This window comes from Lottia gigantea (genome assembly GCF_000327385.1).
Source record: "Lottia gigantea unplaced genomic scaffold LOTGIsca_18, whole genome shotgun sequence".
Taxonomy (NCBI): Eukaryota; Metazoa; Mollusca; class Gastropoda; family Lottiidae; genus Lottia; species Lottia gigantea.
Genome location: NW_008708301.1, coordinates 1,681,547 through 1,696,555, shown reverse-complemented (window position 1 = coordinate 1,696,555; position 15,009 = coordinate 1,681,547). Strand labels below are relative to the sequence as shown.

The window sequence follows — 15,009 nt, the reverse complement described above, 5'->3', positions numbered from 1 at the left end:
AAATAAAGGCCCTGCAATTGAATAAAAGCAATATATGGCCTAAGGGAGGTTATATTATTAAAATTTGTGGAAATGTTTTTATAAGAGTTTTACTTATTCAGGTAGTATTGGGTTTAATAGAAGATATTCATCTGAAGAATGACTTGCCAAGGTCATCAGAAGAGAACATCTTTTCAACCACATACAATCTTTCAAGTTTGAAAGAATTCCCCTAGGGTTAAATATTCCAAACCATTTCACTCAAATATAACATAGGAGGAATAAATAGAATGCAGAAGTAAATCAGATACTTAACAACACAATTCACTATATACCATAAACATTTTCAAAATGAACAAAGCATGGAATAAGATTCTTACAACTGAAAACTTAGTTGTACTACTTTAATATAAATATACTATTACTAATATTAATATTAACACATGAGTTTTGTTCTAATTTTAAAGTGAGCTTGAGAAATATCAGACTTTATATGTTCAAACATAGGCATGGGTTGAGTAACTGTTTTATCGCAGACAATGTAAATATTGGACATGTATTTCTGCCAGTGGTTAATCTTGTCTCCGTGGAACATCTGTAAGAACACACCTGTAACGAAAAATCCATAATCTTAAGCTGTATAAAGAAATTAAAATGATATACTAAAACTATCAAAATGTTAAAGAAAAGTTAATAATATGACTTAAGACTAACGCACTCGGACATTATTCATAAATATATGGGATTTACGTTACTCTTGCAAGTTTGTAAGTGAAACACCCAAAGTTTAGTCATAAATAAATTCCTTATTTGCATTTAAATTAATAAAAACATTTTGTTTTTCATATAATTTTGACAGTCTTAAAGATCAAACTACTGTACTGCCTAACCATCTTATTCTTTTGAAATTAAACAATATATTATCATATTTATTTGGAGTAATAAATAAGGCTTACCATCCTTAAATGGCACAACATCAAATGCTGCAGCTGTAGCTTGTCCCCAGTTGATACATCCATTCTTCATATCATACTGAAACAATGTTATCAGTTCTTATTTCAAAAAACATATAGAACGTTTAAAACTACTGTCGGTTTCCTGTCAGATTTAATTGGTTTATTGTCCATGAAGAGGATTGAAAACTTCAGTGTCGATAAAGCAAATATTCCTATTATGTTTCAAGTACAAATTCTACTGTCTTAAAATAATAACTCACAGAATATGCTGCACCAGTACTGTTACACCCTTTAAAGATTGGCTGAATATCTTTACACAGTTGTAACTGGAAAGAGACATTGACCTGGACATCATTGCTCAAGCTGTCCAGAGAGTATCCCCCAATAGACCAAATTGTCTGATTCCATGTATAACCTGCTGGATTACTACAAATAAATGATAAAAGAAAATTAACTATATTTTACAAGGATAACTTAGGTTCATGGTTAAGGATCTTTTCTACCATCTGCATTGTCCTTTGCCAAACCTCTTTTCTTGGATTTTCCGTACCCTTTTACAGCTGGGTTGACTGGAATTATGAATGAAGATGACTTATTCATTGGACTATCACACATTGAAAGAGAATTGAACCCACAGCCACCATTTGCTCAACATAACCATGCAAATGACATCATCTTAGGAACTGTGCTATAAAAGTATATTGTAGTTATGAATTTTTATAATAGAAAGAAATATTTTGAAAATGGTATCTTGTGTTTTCGTTGATTATGATTACACACGGAATGATTTGAAAAGGAAAATCCATTACGTTAAAACAGAATATGCTGACATAATTTGGAATAACAGTTCTACATACCTGGATATGAGAGGTCTCAGATCATATTTTTTACCAGTAGTAGGATCCATATACTGACAGTCAGTAGACAGAAAACGTCCAAAAACAGACATGAAACATGCCAACATCAATATTAAAAAAATACCTGTTCTCAACATTTTAGGAAATGGTCGTTGAATAGTGATAGTATCCCTTCTGTTTGACCAATTAAACAGATCATGTGATTGATTATCCCTGTTATCTGATATTATCTTTGTGTCTCGAGATGTTGAGATAATAATTAACATTGATAGATTAGTGACAAGGCATATCTTTGGATATTTCTTTCAATTTAACACTATCTAATTCCTTAATACTATCAGGTTTCTTTAGATTGTTATCTTAAAATCTCATCTTCTAGCCTTGATATGAATCAATTTTGGGAGTGAGAGCAGCAAGCTTGTAGCATGGCGAGCTTCTTTCGAAGTATGTAATTTTAAATGAATGTACATGTATTTGATCTGACATATTTCTTATAATATCTTATTATGTGCTTATAAAGAATCACACATCCCAATTAATAGATATAGTACTTAACGAATTCGCTTGATCAATCTCGTGGTCATTGATAGATAGTTTGTACTGCTAGATTAAACTTATTCATACCCTTGCCTTTATTCTTTCCTTTGACCATTATTTAATGATCTTAGTTCCCAGTGTCTATCATGTTTCACTGAGTTTATTATCTGCTAAAGGCTAATTTACAGCTAATTATACATTCAAACAATAAAAATTCCTTCAGTTTTATAGTCAATATTTTATAGAGATTTGTCAATTATTTACTGGTGTGTTTCAAGTTTACAAGTTTCTTAATGATCTTCCGTTAGACACAATCTAAGGATGTGAGAGTTCAGAGGTAAGGAAATCTGAGTATAATAATTTTAGTTCAATGTACAAAATAGGTTGATCTATCTTTAAAAAAAAAATTGAATAACAATTGGTAGATTCTAGTTGAATTGTAATATATTGTTCAAAACATGCTCTACCAACAGTAAAGATATATAATCTCAAAATATTACTTTTTAAATTATATATTATATTCTTACCGAAAAGACAAAAATTTGTGTTTTTCAAGAGATGACCTTATTGTTTCTTAAAAGTGTAATTTGTATGTTGATATTCTCTTAAAGAATTACCTTAACCCTTAATAAACCATCAAATTGAATTTATATAATGATGGATATGTTGATGATTGGGACTTTCTTATGAGGATATATTTACTGTGATTCGAGATATTGTATGGGGTACAGGAAATGATTTATTAATAAAGTACTTTAACATATTAATGTGAAGTCAGCTAGAAATTTGTTTCATCTCAAGACCATTATATGCTTTGTCATTGTGCAGTAAAAACCTGTGGTGTAGTGTACCATTGAGGAGAGTCCATTGAGTCCAAGATAGGTATCAACTTAAATTTATTTTTGGGCAATATTCATCATCAAATTTGCAAGTTGTTGTTGTCTATGTTAATGCTTATATATTTATAGTAGAAATGACAACTGTTGAACAAAGGACAAAGGTTCATAAAGAGGCATAAATGCTTGAGCTTCTTCATTGATTTTGTAAAAGGATTTTAGATTGTAAACATGACATTCTGAGTTACAACATGTTTTTGGTTCTGTTCTAATATTTCTATATCGCTCACTATTGATGTATTGTGCATTATATTGTAACAATGAGAATTTTGTATATTCTATCATGTTGAAAGATCATTGAACTCATTTAAATTGATTTGACTTATAATGTGCTTTTTGTTTTGTCTCTGTAATTTTATGAATCATGTATTTACTGCATGTCTTTAATCTGCAGTTGAGTCATACTTATATTCTTGTTTTTGTATTTTAGTACATTCAAATTGTGTCATAGTCATAGTCTGATTGGCTTTATATTATTTGTGTATTGAATAAGAATGCTTCAACTTGGTCTTATTTATGGATTTCTTCATTCTCATAGTATTCAGTTTACTTCGTTTTGCATAGTTTTAGATGAGTTCCTTAATGTATTATTTGTCTCTAAAAGATGTTACGGAGAGAAAATTGGAGATCTGGATCCTTTGATATTTACATTATTTGAACGTATGTTTTGATATTATATTTTTGCAAAATATGCCAAGCCTCCATCATCTCTTTCCAAAATTATCAATATTTATCTCATTTAACATTTACATTAAACCAGAAAACACAGATTCTTTATTGTGGTGCCGAGCTCATCTATACACATGGTTCTCATTTTCAGAGTTAAAGTAGTGGTAGATAATTCATTTGATCTTCAAAAATCATGAAATTTTCTTTTAACATGAAATTTCTTTGTATGTGAAAATCTAGATTCTCAATGATTTTTGAGGTAGTAGGGACCATGCCTACACTTTTTACATCTGATATATGTAGAATAAGGCTTGGCATTAGCTGTAATAGTTTTGTTGGCATATTGTCATGTTTTTTTTTATTCCAGCTATTAGTCTAGTTTTGGTACCACTCAAAATTTTGTGATTCAGTTTGGTACTAAAATACATTTGATTCCATCATAGATTTGGTGTAGAAATCTTCTTGTTTATTCCAGACAAATCTATAAATATTCAAGAACTGAAATAGTTTCACATGATGATGCAATGTTACTAGTATATAAACATAGACTGTATGTTATTGTTAGATTGAAAACTGAAAGGAAAATAGCTATAGTGTCTGAGTGAATATATGAATGAATTTCTGGGAAGTACATACTTTTCTTTGATTGAAATATAAAGGTAATTTATAAGAAGTATCTGTAAATTTGCTGATACATTTATAGATCACATCAGCTTATAGATTATATCAGTTTATAGATCACATCAGTTTATTGATTATATCAGTTTATAGATCACATCTGTTTATAGATAATATTAGTATATAGATCACATCAGTTTATAGATAATATTAGTTTACAGATCACATCAGTGTCAGTTTATAGATCACATTAGTTATCAATAATATTAGTTTATAGATCAAATCGATTATCAATAATATTAGTTTATTGATCACATTACTTCACAGAAACTATAAATTGTTTGAACATCACATCAGTTTATATATGAAATTAGTGTTTATTAATACTGTTAATTGTTATCAGTAATATTATTTTATAGATCACATTAGTTTATAGATACTGTGATTGTTAGCCTATAGATAAGTAATTTATAGATCACATCAGTTTATAGGTAAATAAGATTATAGACGTGACCATGTCACAGGGAATTTGTCCAGTTTATGTCTGTTATAAATCAATAGACTTACATGTACCATACCTTGAGTGGGAATAATAGTGCTTAGCAGAAGTAAGGCATTTATCATAAGTAATCCCAGTGAATAGAATTTGATATAGGATTGGGATTGTAATTATTAGCAATAAAGCCAAGAAAATATATCAAGTATATTTGAAAGGTATTCTACTATGAGTCTAATGGTTGCAGTTATATTCTTAAGATAATAAACTTGGCTGATTAGTTGGCTAATATGATAAATCTTAGAGTAAATGTCAGTTTGATCTGTCTGTTTGTGTGTGATGGAATATAGTATATTTCTTAATCTTGCATAGTAATACTAGATTGTCACCACATTATCTTGTTTGGAAACTGGTTTACTTATACAATCTACCTAAATCTAATTGATATTCACACACTTTTTTTCTCAATGGAGGAAGCTGATTAATTCAACATTAATCTCCAATGTAGTCAACTTTCAATGATATTGTGGGTTTTGTACAAAAGCTCAAATGTATCCTATTATAAGCTTGGTCTTCCTGAATATGTTTTAAATAGGTCACAAAATCTGTTACACACAGGAGTTCAGATAATATTTCATGTGTGGAACTTTCAAGTTCAAAGCCAGAAATCTTACATGGCTGTTTTCTCTAAAAATTTTGCTTGATGAAGGTCTAATTGTGTGTCAGCACCATTATAACATGCAAATCTCTTTCCTAACAGAGGAAATGAGTGGAAATTGACATAGATTTAAAAGAATGTTCCAATTATAATTATTGTACAACAGTAGACAATTAAATAACAAAATATTGACCGTAATAAATCAGGTGGATCTGTATGAGTTAATTTGTTATGTTTTATTATTTAGAGGTTAATCTATATGAATGTAGGTAGAAGTCGACTGTGAGAAGACAGCCTGACCTTCAGGTGTTTATTATTCACTCCACAAGATGTTTACTGGTTATTTATAAGAATAAAGGTCAGGTCAAAAGATGGTTGGAGATAGCTTTAAAGATACCATTCCAGATATAATATTCTAAATGAATATAGAGATATTCATTATTCTAAAGACATTTGGTTGTTCAGTTCGGATGAGATGAAAACTCTGGTGACCATTAACTATATATATATATATATATAGTCATTTCCCTACTATTTTCAGTCAAGTTATTTGTGACATCCGTCAAATATGGAAACTTTATAAACTATTTTCAAGAGGTTTTAGACAATAATTATTAAAAGAATCCACAAACTGTAATTGATATTTTTCAACTTCTATTTCTAATGCAAAATATAAAAATTAAAGAATATAAAGACACGGACCAAGTGAATAACGGGTGACTGAATAGTACTGAAAACTATTGCATGTATTCATTCTTTGGCACATTATCAGAACAAATTTACTAGAATTTGAATTTAATTCTAATTTGAAGCATATGTTACTTGATTCAAGAAAGAATAGAATGATCTTGGCTTTACACTCAGGATAATATAGTGATATAGGTAAATCCTATCCTGGCTAGGACAAGCAAGTATAATTACTAGTAATTGAACCAGAATCATTGATAGTTTATCAAACCAATTATTGTTGTTTGAATGGTCAGTTGATCAATCAATATTTATTTTGATCTCATGGAACGCAGTAAGTAAGATAATAAGAGTGGTTATTTTTTTTTTTTTAATAAAGGTTAAAAAAAAAAACCACTATTTAAAATTTAAAGTTTCATGATTTTTGTAAAAATTGTGGAATAGCTAATAATTTGTGTGAAATTTTCAAATCTAGTTATTAGAATGTTGGATTAGTCTACATGCTGCTTGGGTGTTGTATTGGTTTATCTATTTGGTTACAATGTTATCTTGTATCTATGCATTTTGTGGCTCAATGTTATCTTGTATCTGTGCATTTTGTGTCTCAATGTCATCTTGTATCTATGAATTTTGTGTTTCAAATGTCAATCTAATTCCATGTCTGACATTAACTTAAATCACAGTTAATGATTAAATTTGAATTTCACAATAAAGCTAAAGTTCCTTATTTGAACATTTCATGAGGAAATCGTCAAATTGAACTGCGTATTGTCTGCGTGATGAAACATAACATCAGACATGATTTATTGCACAATCTTCTGTTCAATAACATTTATTTTCAATTTGAGATGTCCTTGACTGTACTTTTAATGAATAATTAAAGTATTTATTGGAAACTTGATTATTTTCTGTCTGACAATATTGATTAAACAACAAGATTTATTGATATTGTTTAATTAAATTTTTGCTTGAAAAATCAGTTTTATAAATGTACATATTTATCTGTTATTTTGCTGTATCAACATGTTATATAATTTTTATGCTCATATATTGTGTAGCAAGGTTGGAAGTATACTGAATGGTTTAAGAATCATCACTTTTAAAAATACTGATAAATCTGGCACTGGCAGTAACATGTTGTGGTTGATAAACACATTTTATGTTCTCTTTTTATTGCCGTAAGTCTAAAACTGACTGTCTTGGGTGTCTTCTTACATACAAATTTGAAAATAAATATATATATATGATATATTGACAATATAAGGGTATATGACATATGGCTTATGTTATATGTATATGATTCCATGTGATCTTTATCTCTTCTTATTTTCTGGCATTTGTCAAGTTATTTTTTAGTTATTACCCAAGTTGTGAGATATAGTTTTATGAAGGTATTACATGATAACTTGCTAAATAAACAATATTTCACTTACAGTTTTATTGTTATGCTCTGTTAATCTAACAATTCATGGCGACATTAGTCAACAAAACAAGAAATGAAGTAAAAACTACACCCAGGGCTGTAATTGAATTGTTGAAAGTTATCTAAGCCTTCAACTGGATAGTAAAATAAGATAAAAATTTTATAATTGAACATTATTTGACTCATAAGGTATCATAAGCAAGAATAGGATGAAACTAGCTGTCCTTTAAAGAGTGGTAGCCATTTGAGGTCTAGCATCAAAGATTGTAGCCTATTTGTGAAATCTGATAGATTGTAATTTTGAACTGATGTTTCAGACTAATGTATAGATATTGTTCTTTAATCTCTATTTTTTTCATTTTTCAGATCGAGAGCTGGTCCATTATTAGGAACCAGATCAAATATATTATAGTAAATCCTACTTACACAGAATTGATTAAAGATAGCAGAATAGGAGTCCTCCAGTGATGCAGACTGGCAATAAGAGATTAATAAACGCTTTAGAAACAGTTCAGACAGAAAATACCTCAAAAGACTACATTAGAATCTATGAAGGAGGTTAAAGATATGGGTAAAGGACAGCACATCAAGAAAGACTCAGGAGAGTTAGCAGCTGGTGATGCTGAAGTAAATGATGTACAAGAGGATGTTCCTCATTTACCAGATGGTGGTTGGGGGTGGATGGTGGTTTTCTCATCATTTGTGGTTCATATTATAGCTGATGGTATTGTTTACTCATTTGGAGTATTTTTTATTGAATTTTTAGAGTATTTTAAAGGAGGAAAAGGAGAAACAGCATGGGTTGGTTCATTAGTTCCAGCAGTCACTTATTCTGTTGGTAAGTTAGAATTCTGTTTGTTAGATCAATAATATTTAGATGGTTTATATTTTCGAAACATCCTAGAAACATCTCAGATATAAACAACTAATAAGTAAATACATGTATAATTGAAGTTCTTGATAATACAAGAGAAACATAGTTTCCATGCAGTGTTTTTCTTCTTCTAATTTTCTTTAGGACCTTGTGTTTTTAACAACAGACATTGGTTGTAATTCTAATCTTTTTTATCATAATTAAGTCAAAGAATCTGATCTTTAAAAACAAGGTGTATGATAAGATAAAAAGATAATTTTCGGATATAAATTTTAATGAACAACCTATTTGATGAAATACAAGATCCTCTTAAATGTGTTAGATAATGTTATTGTGTTTATATGTCATGTTTTTAACATATTTATATATTCAACGAAAATTGACATGCTGAAATAAGCTTAAGCTTTAGCCTATTGGCTGACGAAGCAAATGTTTATTCCTTTAACTCTTCTCAAAATACACTATATGATAACAATGAAATATTGATAAAATATATTTTAACATTAAGCTGACTATTTGAATATCCAACACAAAACAGTATTTACCAGAATGATCATTTATTTCGGTTTTTATACGCCCACATCTCTCTATGTCCTTCCATCAGTCCGTCCGTCCATCCAACATTTGCTTGTAAACGCTCTAAAAACTAGATTTTTTAACCGAATCAAATGAAATTAGGTACGTGCATATATATTCATAAAAAAATCAAGTTCGAATTTGAGCTATTTTCAACCGTCAAAAGAGTTAGAGTTATTGCCCTTGCCCCATAATCTTGAATATGCTATTATTCTCTTAGTTTTCAACTGATTTTGATGAAACTTAAAAAGGATGTTTCATTTTTACCATGCGCATGCCGTGAAGGGCGTATATGGCTGTGGTCCACTATCTTTATTTTTTCAGGACCTTTAGCAAGTGCTTTGACAAACCGTTATGGTTGCAGAGTTGTTACTATGTTGGGTGCAGTCATAGCAGCACTTGGATTCATTATAAGTTTATTTGCACCTAATATATATTATTTGTATTTTTCATTTGGAATAATGGCAGGTAATAACATTGAATATTTTTTTGAATTTTTAAGAAAAATGCATCTTTATGTGTCTAGTGCATCTTTATGTGTCTAGTGCATCTTTATGTGTCTAGTGCTGTTGAGAATTCACATGGTGGCTTGTGATGAGTTTAGAGGCTAGATGACAATTTATCTACATGTATCTGTTTTGATGTACATGTATGAATACAGGCTTTAATTTGTCTTTTTACAGGAGTTGGATTTGGGTTAATCTATTTACCAGCTATTGTATGTGTTTCTAATTATTTTGAGAAGAAAAGATCATTTGCTACAGGATTGGCAGTATGTGGATCTGGTTTTGGTACCTTCATCTTTGCTCCGTTTTCAAAATGGCTTGTGGATACATACACCTGGAAAGGAGCAGTCTTGATTCAAGGAGGATTGATTCTAAATATTGTTATTTGTGGTGCTCTATTTCGACCTTTAGAAGTTCCAGAAGAAAAGGAGGAGATTTTAATGAAAAAATTGGAAAAAGAAGCATCAGAGTTGGAGAAAAGTAACAAACCTGAGAAAAAAGCTGGTACTGTGAAGGTTGAAGAATTAAAAGAACTACTGACAGATAAATCAAGTGCAATTTATAAACCTCGAAAGTTTGCTCCCCATTTGAATTCTGTTGCCTTATCAAATAGTCATCATCATCTTCATGTTCCTAATACGAATGGTTCCATTAATAATAGTAATCTTGCCAGGAGTGAAGGAGCAATTCATAAAGTTTCCAATTCAATTACAAACTTACATCATATTCGCTATCAGAGACAAACCTCTCATGGTTCTACAATGGTTCATCCTATGATGAGAAAAGATGTGTTTTATCAAGCTAGTTTACAGAATATACCAATGTTCAAATCACATCCTGATCTGTATATATCTAGTGTAGTCTCATTACCAGAATCACTAGCCGACAATACAGCTGACTGGAAATTCTGTAACTGTTGTAAACCTTCATTAGAATTTCGAGATACAATTCATCAAATGTTAGACCTTTCCCTTCTCAAAGATCCAGTCTTTGTAATGTTTGCCATTTCTAATTTTTTCACCAGTATTGGATTTAATATGCCTTTCATATATATTCCTGATAGAGCAATAGAATCAGGAATTGGAGATAGCCAAGCTGCCTTTTTATTGTCTGTGATAGGTATTGCTAATACTATTGGTCGAGTGTTATTTGGATGGCTGTCAGATCGTCAGGAAGTGAATCGTTTAATGTTATATAACACAGCTTTAACGATCTGTGGTGTTGCTACAGCTTTGAGTCCATTTTGTGGTGGAAGTTACCCATGGTTGGTTGCATATTGTGCTGTTTTTGGATTATTTATTGGTAAGTTATCAAAAGAAACTGTCAAAGTGACAGGTTATTGAATACAGATATAGATTTTATATAGCAGTTTGATAATTATGTGTATGTGAGCCTTCCTATGATACAAGATATATATTTGTATCTATGTAAATCAATTATGTACAGCACAGTATAAAAATAATTGTTAATATCATTGTGATACTGTATAATTCTGAGTATAGTGCGCATCAACATAATATGTAAATATATATATATATTCAGATGTTGGTTATTCTTTTCATATCCATCAAATATCTAGGATATATACATCAATTGTTATAAATCATGTTTTATGAAAATGTTAAGATACTTACTTATAATTCTCTTTATTTCAGGTGTGTATGTGTCATTGACGTCTGTTGTATTAGTTGATTTGTTGGGTTTAGATAAATTAACCAACTCCTTTGGTTTACTTCTCTTATTTCAAGGAGCTGCTACATTTATTGGACCGCCTATGGCAGGTAATGCTTTTTCATAATTATTTATTGAAGGACTAGAAGAATGCAGTTTAGTGGGAAAATTTTTGTCCCTGCACCCATTAATCTTTTAGAAAATACTGCTGTTATTTGACATTATTAAATATTAAAATCTACAAATTATCTCTTTTTTTTGCCTTCGACCACATAAATAACTATTATATTGCAGGGTGGATGTATGATTGGACTGGTAGTTATGATATAAGTTTTAATGTCAATGGAGCAATGATAGCATTTAGTGGGGCCATGTTATATTTCATTCCTCTCTTAATTCGTCAACAAGGTAGACATCAAGCTGTTAGTACTGTACAAGAGATTAATATAGAAGATGGTGAAGTGATTCCCCCACCAGAGTCACATGAATTACGTGAACGTACTATATCTGTATAACATATCACTCAATACTTTCACTGAACTCCAATATTTTGAATTGTCTTACTATATAAATATTTTATTCTGTTTGATATTGAATAGATCCCACCAGATAAATGATTTGGTTCTGTCAGTATTTATTTCATATGTTATGAGGAATATAGGAAGAGTTTACAAGTTTTCAACTATGGTACCAAAAGTGATATTTTAGTTTGGTTGCTTCTGTATCAGAAACTGATTTCCAATCAAAACTTCATGACCAGTCTTTAACACGACTTTTGAATCGTATGTTGGGATTTCTTATTACAAAATCTAGAAGTTGATAACTGGTTCATCCTCTTCAACAAAACCCTGGGTAATATATGGGGTCATTATTATCTAAGTGGATTCTTAACGTTTATAGCCAAATAGAAATACTTGGACGTCTTTTAAATTTTCTTTTACTTCTTTCTCTAGTATTGATGTAAATACTTTAAATCTTTATTATATAGGCGTTTATTAACGGATATATTTTAACAATGGCAATTATATATATTTTTATATTGTTTAAATGTTCTCATAGACTAATCTATATTTAATTATTCTGGACGTTTCCCAGTGGAATCTTGAAGTATTGAATACTTGTGTCTGGTATTTGACTAGTTTAACATTGTATTAAGAAAAGTCTAGAATAATTGTTACCAGTATGTCAATGTGATCTTGATTCTTATAGAATTGATAATGATCAGAACAGCAATGATTGTTTTAATGTTAGTATATATATAGAAATCTATATATATATTATGTGATGTATTATTTTTTTCATTCTATCTGCACCATAGACATATTAGGCAACAATCTGTTATTTTACATGCAGTATATTGAGCTGTGTGATTATCATTTGCTGCTTCAATCAAAGATTTTCAAACATTTACACTATATTTTCTTACTTCCCTTTATATAACAACATTTCAGTTGTGATTTGGATGTGAAAATGTTTTTGTTTTTTGTCACGAATATACTACAGTCCTTTAGCAATATATCCCATTATAAAATTAGGGGTTATATCCCTATGTATGGGTTTAAACTAAATATGTTTTCACTGTTTGTTACAGTTTATTGTAGATGTAATGTTGTTGTTCATTATTATACTGAATAAAATTTAAGCTTTTTATTCCAGACAGATGGGTTTATGGATATACCCAAAAAATGATTTAGCCCTATTTTATAGCCTTTGTAATTCAAAAGACGGCTGTTGATGACTCGTGATCACCTCATGGTACTTTCAATTAATGCCTTGGTCTGCAATGCCAATGAGTCAAAATGGATTCTTCAACAGTTTCTTCCTTATCTTGATGACGTGTTAACACAGATTTAAACTGATTTTCAAATCGTTTATTCGATCGTGAAAAATTTTCTTCGTTGAAGAAAATACCACGATCAGTCATCATCATAGCCACCAGCATCACGTAAGAATCTATAGAAAAAATTTCACAACTTTTGGCAAATGGCAATGGATTGATGGTCTTAAGGAGCCGCGTATGATTCTTGGCGCCAATTTTGCGCTTTCTTTTATCCGGCAGGATGCATATAATATATGCTGTAGAAATTTATTTTTACCATTAGCAACCACCTTTCCCATATACGACTTGTTGTACTGACACACATGTTCTTTGATAATGTTAACATTTTAACATTTAAGTAATGTTTCGTCCTTTAGTTTTCCGCTAGACTTTTCCCCGCAGTGTTCAAATCCTAGCAATGTAGCAGATCATGAGAGGTATTACAAATTCACCAAAGTCATCAGGCCAGAACTTGCTCCCATTTCTATTTTGTCTGATTACGTGAGAATAAAACTATTTGTTGATGCCATTCCACTTCTGTGTAATATGCAATATTCTTCATTTACAATTACAATAAATTAGAATTAACTCTCCCGCTACGAATTGATTAAACTCAAGATTTCCAAATTCAATCTTTGATACGGCATATTCGAACTGTAAACGAGATTGTGGTCATGTCTGCTTGTGGTCAGAAGGGTGGCCCAAAACTTTCGGTAATATTTCTGACGGGGAATAGGGATCTTGGTTCTAACGCTATCAGAATTAGAGAAGCTACAGTCTTTCTCAGACTCATTAGATAATCTGACATCAAGCTGCCATATCTTCCGAAACGATTTCTCTGTATGCCTGCTAATGGTGATTAGATCATTGAAGTTAAACTTACAGTTAGGAACTGTCTGATTTTCTGCTCCTATTTATCGTCTGATGTTGTCTTTTCTACACCACAGATCTCTTGATATTTTTAAACTCTCAACTCCTTTCTGGGTCGTACGAGATTCTCACCGTTATCATTCTGTGAATAACAGTAACAGTTAAATATCAATCTTTCATCTGAAGAGAAATAAGAATATCTTGAGCAAAGATGGAGCAAGATTGTGGAATAAAAATTTTGCAGCTTATTGTTGAATTCCATGTTAACCAATTATATCAAATATCAAAAGTATATTTTCAAAGTGTTAAACTAATGAAAGATATAAAAGTAATAGACCGACTCTCAAGTTTAATTTCTAATTGATAAATGGTAACTGGATAACTACATTCGAATATATACGAACTTTCTTCAGCCAATAAGAGAGAAGATAACAAAACCAATTAGTGGTTCAATGATGTCAACAAAAATATATACCAGGTCTCCAATATCCTAAAATAGATATATATATAGTAGAAGTCCCGTTATTACAATCAGACCTACCTCACCACATTGTTAATTACTCATTTTTTAAAACGACATACCAAACTGGCACAGCGCTGTTTTTGATTTTAAAGGGACACATTCGATTGCCATCGGCTTATACGGCTTGATTAATCGTTCATTTGTCTTAGAAAAGGAAAATTTAGTTAAGCTAATCAGTAATCACAGCTCACCGTTTAAAATTGAACCTTCTAATCCATGTGGAGAATTATCAGCGTTTGAAAGTAAATGAGACGACTCGTATTTTCTTGTTATTCCGTAATTTAAAGAGAAAACATATAGAAAAAAGGTCAAGTTTATATTCTGAAGTATATCTGAAGAGATCATGCGATTTCAATACAGTTCTATAGTAACTCAACCGAAAAGGTGATCTAAT

General features: G+C 30.5%; 2 protein-coding genes across 2 annotated transcripts; one reads left to right on the top strand and one right to left on the bottom strand.

Annotated features, from left to right (window-relative positions):
• Positions 1-347: 347 nt before the first annotated feature.
• Positions 348-1,932, bottom strand: LOTGIDRAFT_231217 (hypothetical protein; the record flags this gene model as incomplete). The annotated part of the gene is made up of 4 exons (XM_009052246.1): positions 348-588; positions 936-1,011; positions 1,196-1,361; positions 1,793-1,932. The coding sequence occupies 4 exons, from the start codon at positions 1,927-1,929 to the stop codon at positions 416-418; spliced, it is 552 nt and encodes a 183-aa protein (XP_009050494.1). The 3' UTR covers positions 348-415.
• A 2,545-nt stretch (positions 1,933-4,477) lies between these two features.
• Positions 4,478-13,059, top strand: LOTGIDRAFT_213657 (hypothetical protein). Its single transcript, XM_009052245.1, has 7 exons — positions 4,478-4,553; positions 8,143-8,614; positions 9,551-9,694; positions 9,910-10,145; positions 10,248-11,034; positions 11,388-11,513; positions 11,698-13,059. The coding sequence occupies exons 2-7, from the start codon at positions 8,326-8,328 to the stop codon at positions 11,916-11,918; spliced, it is 1,803 nt and encodes a 600-aa protein (XP_009050493.1). The 5' UTR covers positions 4,478-4,553; positions 8,143-8,325; the 3' UTR covers positions 11,919-13,059.
• Positions 13,060-15,009: the final 1,950 nt, after the last annotated feature.